The sequence below is a fragment of the Gymnodraco acuticeps genome, unplaced genomic scaffold (genome assembly GCF_902827175.1).
Source record: "Gymnodraco acuticeps unplaced genomic scaffold, fGymAcu1.1, whole genome shotgun sequence".
Lineage (NCBI taxonomy): Eukaryota > Metazoa > Chordata > Actinopteri > Perciformes > Bathydraconidae > Gymnodraco > Gymnodraco acuticeps.
This window is the reverse complement of record NW_022990665.1, coordinates 250,522-260,657: the sequence shown is the minus strand read 5'-3', so window position 1 is coordinate 260,657 and position 10,136 is coordinate 250,522. Positions and strand designations below refer to the sequence as shown.

Below are 10,136 nucleotides of genomic sequence, written 5' to 3'. Positions count from 1 at the left end.
CCTCCTCTTTGTTCCAACAACTTACTTCAAAATCCATTATTTTTTATATCAAATGATAACTAAAAACTGTGTAAAAGATGTACAATTTGAAATGTAAGTAAATACAAATTAAGGGTTTTTGTATGAATGTTAAATTGGGCTAACATATAATAATATAAATAGTATGTTTGTGAATAGAGTAATTGTTGTATCTTTGAAAATAAGACATCTTCCACAAATACAAATACAAACAAATTAAGTCACAAAAAGATTTTGCATTACATTAATTAAAAAAAAATCTAACGATTTTTTTATGCTATTTCAACATTTTGAACGAGCTTTAATGAATTCAGTTGTTTGTTTTTAAATGGGATATTTGTAGCCCACTTAACTCAATCGATCACTGATTTCAAATCGGTGCTCTACTGTTTTCTCTGACGTCGCGTCAGGAAAATAAATCAAATCCGGATCACAGCACAGGCGGAGGAGAAGACACACTTTAAAGCAAAGATGGTAAGTGCGAATTCAACCTAAAGCACTTACATCGATGTAACACTTTATAAAGGATGCATAGTAAATATATCTTCCTGCGTGTTCCGGTAGTTTGGTTTATTTGGAAAGTAAACTGGTTTATTCACTCACACTAAGCTAACGTTAGCTAGCTTTAGTTATGCACTGTGAGTAAGCAAAACACGACAGTTAATGCTAAGCTAACGTTAGCTTCATTGATACCGGCTAAATGACGTTATGTTCAAAGAAACGGTACACGGCTAATATGTATTGCATCGTATAACATTAAACACAGCTTATAAGGGACCCGATGTGTTTACATTTAGCGCGATGTTATCATAGGTGTTAAACAAAATGAGCTGCTTAGATAGTTTGAAGGCTAACGCTAAGTAGCCGTTAGCTGTAGGTTAGCATAAAAATGAAGTCTCATGCCTTTTACTTTCGTTTTCCTTCAGCTCTCTGGCCTTTAGATTCAAACTTATTTTGCGAAGTCAATGCATTTATTATAATTCTAGTCCCGATTCACCGTTGTAACTTAACTAACTCCCCTACTTGTTTGCGTTTAACCAGCTAGCTGTCCGCGGTACTGAGTTAGCGCTGTCACAGTGGCTCCTACATTATTTAAACACAATTCAAGGAACAACTTAGTTTGTCTCAAAGGTTTTATCCCCCGGACAACACACATAAGCAGTCAGAAAACACACTAAATTATGTACGGATGAATGCTTAACTGCTATAATAAATTGCATCTGGCTAGCAGAAAACTCACTGCTCCATAGTTTGTCTTTTGTTAACTGGACTTATACATTATACATGTATAATTAATTGGTATGCCATTCATTGCACACTTAATGTAAATACTACTTTGATTGTTTAGCTAGTAATTTGGCCCTTTATTTTGTGTATTTGACAGTCTACAGATTTGTATCTTTCACGTCCAACTTGTATACATTTTTATTTTTTAGCCCGGTTTGATTTAATATATTGAGATATTAATGTTTTGTTTTTACACTGTTTTTGTTTTTGATGTGCAATGCCTTGCTGTAACGAAAAATGTGGGATCAATTAACTAAATCGTATCTTATAATGCTTCTACCAAAATGTTTAGTAAAGGTTGTAAAATAAAAACTGTGGAACTTTTTTAAGTCCCGGTGTTGTGTCAAATTATGCACCCCCGTCGTGAAATGCACCCCCCCCAAAAAGATGCTTCCATTAATCCCACCCTCAAGCACTTTGGAGGGTATAGTTGTAGGACTAGTACCAATACATGGAGCAAGTTTCATGTATGTGGCACGTTTATTGTCAGAGATAGCAAGGGGTGCATATCGTGGCAACCAGGCTGTTCATAAAAAGCACCCCCCAAAATAAAAACGTTTCTATTAATCCCACCCTCAAGCACTTGATGTAAAAATAAACAATACATTGTAAAGCAAAAGTATACAGACAGGACGTCACAATTAATTAAAAACATATATTAACTGAAAAAGAAGTGACGAATGAATCCAAAATCCAGGATTCGACACCCCAACCATCAAAAAGACAACATAGAATAGCGGACTATACATTCAAATGCGCGTTCCCGTGTCAAGGGGTGCATTTCACGACGGGGTGCATAATTTGACACAACACCGGCACCATCTATCCAGATAAGCCTGTTAAGAACACCCCGAGTCACATCTTCCAGTAGTGGAGAAGGATATGCTGCTATGTGTGTGTACGTGTGTGTATATGTATGCTATTTAGTAAAAAAAAAAAACATACCATAGTGCATGTACACATACAAGGAATCTGACTTCTTAGTGTGTGCACCTGGGTAGGCTGTGATGACAGGAGTTCATTACATTGGGAGCAGATGTTTGCTGGTTGCTCAAACAGTGCAATGAATTATTTAGCTGGCCACTTTAGTGTACGGTTATGCAGAAGAGATTTGAGTATTAAAATGGATCAGAGATGTGTCTGTTTTGGGGAGTTATGTAAAGCAATGGGTTTTTGTGTTGCAGTTAAAGCATTTGTGAAAAGATGCTTCAGCAATGGCTACTAGTTTGATGCGTGTATTTGTTTGCATGGTTCTCCTTGGTAACACACAAAGCTGGGCTCATGAACTATTCAGTCGTGTTAGTAATTTAAAACCTGAATTTACAATAGTCCTTGAACTAGACAGAGCCCTGTGTAGTCTTGACTTGGAGTCCATTAGAAGGAGACGCAGAGCCTGTGTAGTCTTGACTTGGAGTCCATTAGAAGGAGACACAGAGCATGTGTAGTCCTAAGTGAGAGTCTGTGCGGGTGTAACTGAGGAAAACCACCGATAATGCAAGGCAACTATGTAAGCTCAGCTCTTGTGTGTTTTTTATATTTTATAAATGTGACTTTTAATTTATGACTTTATCTTTAGTTTCGCAATCAGTACGACAACGACGTGACAGTATGGAGCCCCCAGGTGAGTCCCTGTTTGCTTTCACCTCAAAGGAATGAAATGTCTCTGAATGACTGACAGGCCATGGAATAATGTCTAATTCAAATGATTCATGTCGATCCAGGGCCGTATTCATCAGATCGAGTACGCCATGGAGGCTGTGAAGCAAGGCTCTGCAACTGTAGGACTCAAATCCAAAACCCATGCGGTCCTGGTTGCACTAAAGGTACACTCATTCAAAGTCTTGTCTGTCAATATTTCCAATAATGTCCAATATTGTAGAGTACTCCCTTCTACAAAATGTTTTACCATATTATATTTCGAGCCGAAATGTATTTGAATGTGAATTATTGCCCTTTTTTAATTTGGAAACATAGCAGACAATGAAAGAAATGTTCAATATCTGCCATGTAATGGAACCTTTAAATGTATTATAGCACACAATAAAGCATGTCACAGATTATACGCAATATCTGAAGGACGGGTATTCGATCCTGATGTCCTCATGTCTCTGCAGAGAGCCCAGTCTGAGCTGGCTGCCCATCAGAAGAAGATCCTGCATGTCGACAACCACATCGGCATCTCCATTGCTGGACTGACTGCTGATGCTAGACTGCTGTGGTAAGTCATCACCGCCTTGATTGTCTAAAGCAGGGGGGTCCAAACTTTTTTCACAGAGGGCCACATACAGAGAAATATACGAAGGGCTGGGCCGCTCACTGGAGGTATACCGCCTCGTAAGTTCAGTTATCAGTTAGCAAACTCAATCAAATGTAGGTAAAGTATGCTTGTGAGTGTTAGCAGCTCATCCCTCACATTGATTATCATAAGGAGAAATAGGAAGGGTGTATTTCAAGCTTGTAAATAAGTCATTGGGCTTTTTTCTTATCAACTAAGATTTGTTAGAAAATGTTTCCAACTTTAATCGACTGAATTAATTTGAAAAGTGGTTTTATTAACACATGAATACTACTGTGTAATATATGTGTACAGATATATTTAAGAAGTACAATACACGACAAGCACAAGTTTCATTTGTGGGCCGTATTCCATTATACTTTTTGAATTTGCTGAGGACCGATTCAAAATGGCCCCCGGGCCGCATTTGGCCCCCGGGCCGTGGTTTGGACACCCCTGGTCTAAACAGAGCTCTTCAGTAAACTTAATGGGTCCTGCAGTATAATAACACCCTCTCTTTTACAGTAACTTCATGCGTCAGGAGTGCTTGGACTCAAGATTTGTCTTCGACAGACCCCTCCCCGCATCACGCCTCGTCTCTCTTATTGGCAGCAGTATCCTTACTAGTGTGAATCTGTAGTGAAATATACTCATTTTCTCTATATATATATCTCAATATCAGTGCTTACACACAGTTGTCCTTCTGTGATGTTAAATAATTGTGAATGTCAACAATGATCCTTAACTGGACCTTCAGAAACTCAAATCCCAACACAGAGATATGGAAGGAGGCCCTATGGTGTCGGACTCCTCGTTGCTGGCTATGATGTAAGTTTGCTCAGTCTAATATCATACTTCTCTTACTTCTTTTTTCTTACATTTGAAATCTGACCTTAGCTCCTCCTCTTGGTTGTTCTTCTCCCAGGACATGGGCCCTCACATCTTCCAGACCTGCCCGTCAGCAAACTACTTCGACTGCAAAGCGATGTCCATCGGAGCTCGCTCTCAGTCTGCCCGCACCTACCTGGAGAGATGCATGGAGAAGTTCTCTGACTGTAAGACAACATTTATTTCACTGACATTGTTAGATAGTTAGATGGGTAGGTAGGTAGTAGGGATGGGAACGATTAATCGAATATTCAAAATTATTCAGGTTTTCGAATGAGTTATGAATATTTTTTTTGGGAGGGGTGCCTAAGTTGATCAAATGGAATAATTCAATGTATACGACAGTGCCACAGCTAAGTGTGTTAGGTCTAAAGGTGTGTTTTGCTCCGTTCACCGGTCCCTCACAGCGGGCAGAGCTGCAGGTGCTGATCTCTCTCTCTCGCGTCCGGTTATACTTCACTCGCGTTTATGTCCAAATCCATGATATTTAGCTAGTTCTAGCTAATGGTATGGCTGTTGCCCCTCCCTACACGCAGATCACGCAGACTCAAACCTCCTCTTATGCCCAAATTCCAGCTGAGAGGGTCTTCTCTACCTGATTGTGAATCGCCTCCGCACCCGCCTCTCCCCTGAGCATGTAGACATGCTCAGGGGAGAGCTGCATTCTGTGCATAGGCCCTGTTATAGGTTGTTGATCTCTGTTGTCACGGGTTACGTTACCCTAACCCGTTATGTTGTTCATGTATGATCCCTCTTTCATTTAAAAACCAAGTTATGTTTTAAGCATGAAAGCTGTAGGCCTATAGCTGTCAACTGTTCAAACTGCAGTGTGAGAAAAAGTTTCTAGAGAGTACTTGTCCATGGACAAGTGACTTTGGCAATGTACTTGTCCGAATACATTTTTCACTTGTCCAGAATGGACAAAAATTGGGGCCACTGGAATCTTCTTCTTCGCCATCGTATTTTACATTTTCCCACGGTTTTTACGACACCGCTAACGTAAGTGAGCGGTAAGATTTTACTGCATCACACAAAGGGTTGGGTATCGTTTGGATTTTAACGATTCCGGTTCTCCTTTTCGATTCCGGTTATTTTCGGTTCTCGGTTCTTTGAGAGGGTAAAAATAAGTCCCATGACAAACTGGGAGAAAAATATATTTATGAAAACATTAAGTTAAATCTGTATTCCTATTTACAAATCACTTCATACTGTTGAATTTCTTACGGTTATTGAATACAATTATATAAAAATAATCTCTGCATTGTTTAGTTAGTTCTAAGTGGTGCAGTTTGAGAATGTACAATTGGCCCAGTCTCCTCTGATGTTACACTGCAACCTGCCTGTGAGACAGAGTCCAACCACACATGTCCAACACATAGGACATAACCTAATATTAATAATAATACATTATATTTATAGCCTATAGGCCTAGCGCTTTTCTACAACTCAAAGACGCTTGCACGCATTTATTTACTTTTACAAACAGTGAGCAGCTGCTCACTGTTTGTAAAAGTAAATAAATAGTATTTTCATTTAAATAATGTAGCTACTTTCTATACCCTGCTTCATAAACAATACTGACATCCCTGCTCCTCCGAGTCTGGGGGTCCGGGGATGTGAGGACAGCGCGAGGACACAGACAGGGAGGCTGCTTTACTTCATAAAGGAAATGGTGGTCAATATTAACAACACAGGAGTTAAAACGCTTAATAACCTTCATTACGTGTTCGAGAACGAACATAAGAAAGTTTGACAAAGATGAGGCTGTTAATCGGGCAGCGGATCCGCTGTGTGTCGAGAGAGAGAGAGAGAGAGAGAGAGAGAGACGCTGAGCTGCTCCGTGCAGCGATCAGCTGATACGGAGCAGAGAGAGCTGCAGTCCGCGGGGCTCGGCCTCGCCTCCTGTCCTCACAACTCTTATTAATCCCGGTACCGGACAATTGTTATTTGTTCTTACTCGGAACCGAGTTTTGCTTCCCGCCCCTGCCACTGTGCTACACTTCCCGCCCCGCCCCCTGTACAGAAAGCGGCGAGATGCATTTCCTTAGGAATCGACAAGCAGAACCGAAACTAACATTTCTAAATGAACAATGGCGGACACGTACAATTTGCGAATGAGTTCTGCCTTTTGTAAACTGAATTTATCAATAATTTGTCAATAAATGAGGGCGAAAAACGTCACTTGTCCGCCGGACAAGTCAATTGAAAGATCTACTTGTCCGATATTGTAAATAACACGTCCCGGACGGTGGGACGTGTACTTTTTCGCACACTGAACTGTGATCACCAGTTCAATACATTTGAGAAATTCGACTTGGTTAAACTTTCTATACTTATTTGAACATGTATTTATTTATCTTTCAAAATTAAATCTTTTTTTTTTTTTTTTTTTTGTAAAAATGTTTTCCACATTATTATTATTTTATTGGATACATTTCGGTTAACCTAGTAGGTGGGTGGGTGGGTGGGTAGGTAGGATGGATGGATAGGTAGATAGATAGGTAATTTATTGATCCCAATTTGGGACATGTGTGCGTTGCAGCAGCATAAAAAACACAAGGCAATGTACATAAGAGAAATCAAGACACTATAAACAGTCCAAAATATTTCAAAAATAGCATTAAAAAGTTAAAGAATATTAAATAAATAATAATAATGTTCTCTCGTATCAAGGTTTTTCATCAAGATGATTAACATTTTAAAATCATTACCAACTCCTTTAGTTTTTCTGCTGTATTGTTCTAACAGTTCTTTACATCGTCTTTTCACTGGCTGATTTGAAAAGTGAAAATACTTGAATTGTGAGATGCGTTTGTGTTCTCAGGTAATCTGAATGACCTGGTGCAGCATGGCCTCCGTGCTCTCAGAGAAACCCTCCCCAGCGAGCAGGACCTGACCACCAAGGTACAACAACTCTCTAAACTCCTGTTTGACACGTATGGGAGTCTGCTGCACAACAGCAAACATCTTTGTCTCTGTCTGTGTCTCAAAAGCAGGGGGTCCGCGGGGTCTTAAAAAGTATAAAAGTTGATAAATCAATTTAGCGAAAATGAAGGCTATTAAAAAATATTAAACGGCATTTTCAAGGTATTACATTTTGTAGCTTGTTTTCAATAAGTATATAAATTGTCCAAAGAGGTTGTGTTCTACAGTCTGCCTGAATGTAATCATTGCGTAGGTGTGTAGTGTGATTCTGTGTCGTTTATTGATGGCATCCCGTTGGGTTTGACGTCATCTGAACAGGACATCGCACGCTCACTGCTTGATAGCGCAAAGGTCCGTTTACGCCGGTTGCTAAGCAACATCGTTATGGGGAAATGCAAGCTTGCGTCCAAATGGTTGGAAGATAAGGAGGAAGGACAATCAATACTGTATATAGTCAATGTGAGGTAAAGTGTGTCGCCAAGGTAACCGGTTAAAACTCCAAGTGGCGATGAGGTCTTCAAATGTATGTAAAAGGTCTTAAAAAGTCTTAAAAGGAATTACATTTGACTTCAGGATTCCTGCATATACCCTGATATAGGAGATGACATTCCCATCTCAGACAACAACAAAACAAAAACAGAAGAAATAAAGATACAGTCAGTCGGATCACTTCAACATTTCACAATCAAAAATAGGTTGACAACCAAAAACCACCAGAAAAACAACATGGCGATCATAGAGCTCATTATTTCCCATGTCACGATGAGCCTTTCGTTTTTTGTGGCAATCTTTTTTTCCAAAATAAATTGTATTTTTAATCTACTCTTCAAACACCGTAGGTTACGATTACTCCTTGATTGACTTTTAAAAATATGTATTTTAGCCTGAAGAATAGTTGTATTTATTAACTGTGTGCAGTCTTCATCTAAAAGTCCAAATACAATATTAAAGAGTGTAAATATAAATTCAATATTTGTCGCAAAAACATTATTCATTTCATTATTAAGATTTTTTTATTATATAACCTATTTTCCTTTCTCTTTCTTGATCCTCCTTAGCAACGGTCATTAAAGTCCTTAGCAACGGTCTGTTCTACTGGATTAACAACGTGTCACATGTTCTGAATCGACCAATCAGAACTTTATTTAGCCTCCGTATTGTTTATGGTTGAATGTGGGCCGCGAAAAAAAATGTGATTCTTAAGTGGGCCCGGAGTTGAAAAAGGTTGGGAACCGCTGGTCTAATCTATTATAAGAACAACCTGGAACAAACACAAACACAAAACCTGCTCCTATTGTCAGATTCTTCAAAAAGTAGTAACATTTAGAAACTGGCAAGAAATAGAACAGACTCGATAAAAAAACAAATGCCTCTACGTTGTAGTTCGATGCAGTATTTGAGTAACTGCACTTTGTTACATTACTTTTCTGATTGAAATGTAGTTTCCAGTGAGATCAGTGTCATGAAGCCCAACTGCTGCAATGACGATTCTTTGATCTTCTTTTAAATGTAAAGTTATACAGGCCATTTCTTAAGTTTACTTCTCGACCTTTCAGAATGTCTCCATCGGCATTGTGGGTAAGGACATGGAGTTCATCATTTACGACGATGCTGATGTCGCCCCGTTCCTGGAGGGTCTGGAGGAGAGGCCACAGAGAAAGGTAACACCGTTATCAGGTCCAGTCTGGACTCGTGCTGCTTTAGAGAAACACATTTTGTTTTATTGTTATTGTAAATCTGACAAATCGAAACTAGATCTTTGTATATTTTTGAAAACTGCTAGTTTTATTGTATTTAAGACATTTTGGCGCGGAGTAAGATGTGTTTCCAGCTCTTTGGTCATCCCCCTTGATTTAACTACTGGCATACTGTTCAAATAAACACGCTTTTTGGGGATGAGGCTAAGAGATTTGTCGATTTGACACCACATTATAGTTATAATAATAATACATTTATTTTGTAAGCGCTTGTACAGGTGCTCAAAGTCGCTTTACAGAGGTAGTAAAAAAGGACAACAAATAAATATTGTAAAAGTCACATTAAAATCGAGCAATAAAACAACAATCACACATTAAAAACACATTGAAGAGATTAGTTTTTGTACGTTTTTTGAAGGTGGTGATAGTTACTGAATATGAATTTCAGTGCTTGATGTGTGTGTGCTAACCCTGACTTCTGTGTGTGTGTGTGTCAGGTTGCTCAGCCTGATGAACCAGCAGCCGGTGCAGATCCAGTTGTTGCCGAGCCGATGGAGCACTGAGGCGTCCTGATTACTTCCTGTTATCAGAGGGGGGGGGGGGCAATACATCCTCCCAGACCAGCCCGACACACTTAGCTGCATCTCACCGAGGAGTAAACGTTAGCAGGGAAAGTTGTTCTTGTGATGTGCCACTTGCTAAAAAAAAAAAAACTGTCGATCCAAAATATTCTGCAAACATCAACCAATGTGATGTTGCTTTTGTATGAGTAAAGCGTTCCAATTATACAAGTAATAAAGTCTTTTTTTGAAATGTGCTGCAGCTCTCCCTTTTATTCTTATTGGAGCTTCCTCTCCTGTAGTGTGTTGTAAAGGTTTGTGTGCATGTAAATGGTCTGCATGGTCTCACAAATTCTCTCCCACCCCCTCTGCCTGAAACGCCTCCATTAAACTCCTTTGTTTTTTCTTTTGTATCCTGATGAAACAAGCCCCCAGGAAGTGCTCCGGACTGATGAAAATATTCGTTGTTTGTGTCCAAACGGCGGT

The 10,136-nt window shown here is 39.4% G+C and overlaps 1 protein-coding gene across 1 annotated transcript; it reads left to right on the top strand.

Annotated features, from left to right (window-relative positions):
- Positions 1-386: 386 nt before the first annotated feature.
- Positions 387-9,907, top strand: psma1 (proteasome 20S subunit alpha 1). The gene is made up of 10 exons (XM_034229602.1): positions 387-492; positions 2,882-2,926; positions 3,027-3,128; positions 3,420-3,523; positions 4,106-4,194; positions 4,338-4,408; positions 4,506-4,635; positions 7,293-7,372; positions 8,950-9,054; positions 9,588-9,907. Exons 1-10 carry the CDS (start codon positions 490-492, stop codon positions 9,651-9,653), a joined length of 795 nt encoding a protein of 264 aa, XP_034085493.1. The 5' UTR covers positions 387-489; the 3' UTR covers positions 9,654-9,907.
- The last annotated feature ends 229 nt before the right edge of the window (positions 9,908-10,136 follow it).

Bases quoted from the DNA above. Each gene is read 5' to 3' on its own strand.
- psma1 (XM_034229602.1), top strand. The intron at 4,195-4,337 runs GTATCCTTACTA...CTGGACCTTCAG, and splicing joins CGTCTCTCTTATTGGCAGCA to AAACTCAAATCCCAACACAG. The intron at 9,055-9,587 runs GTAACACCGTTA...TGTGTGTGTCAG, and splicing joins AGGAGAGGCCACAGAGAAAG to GTTGCTCAGCCTGATGAACC.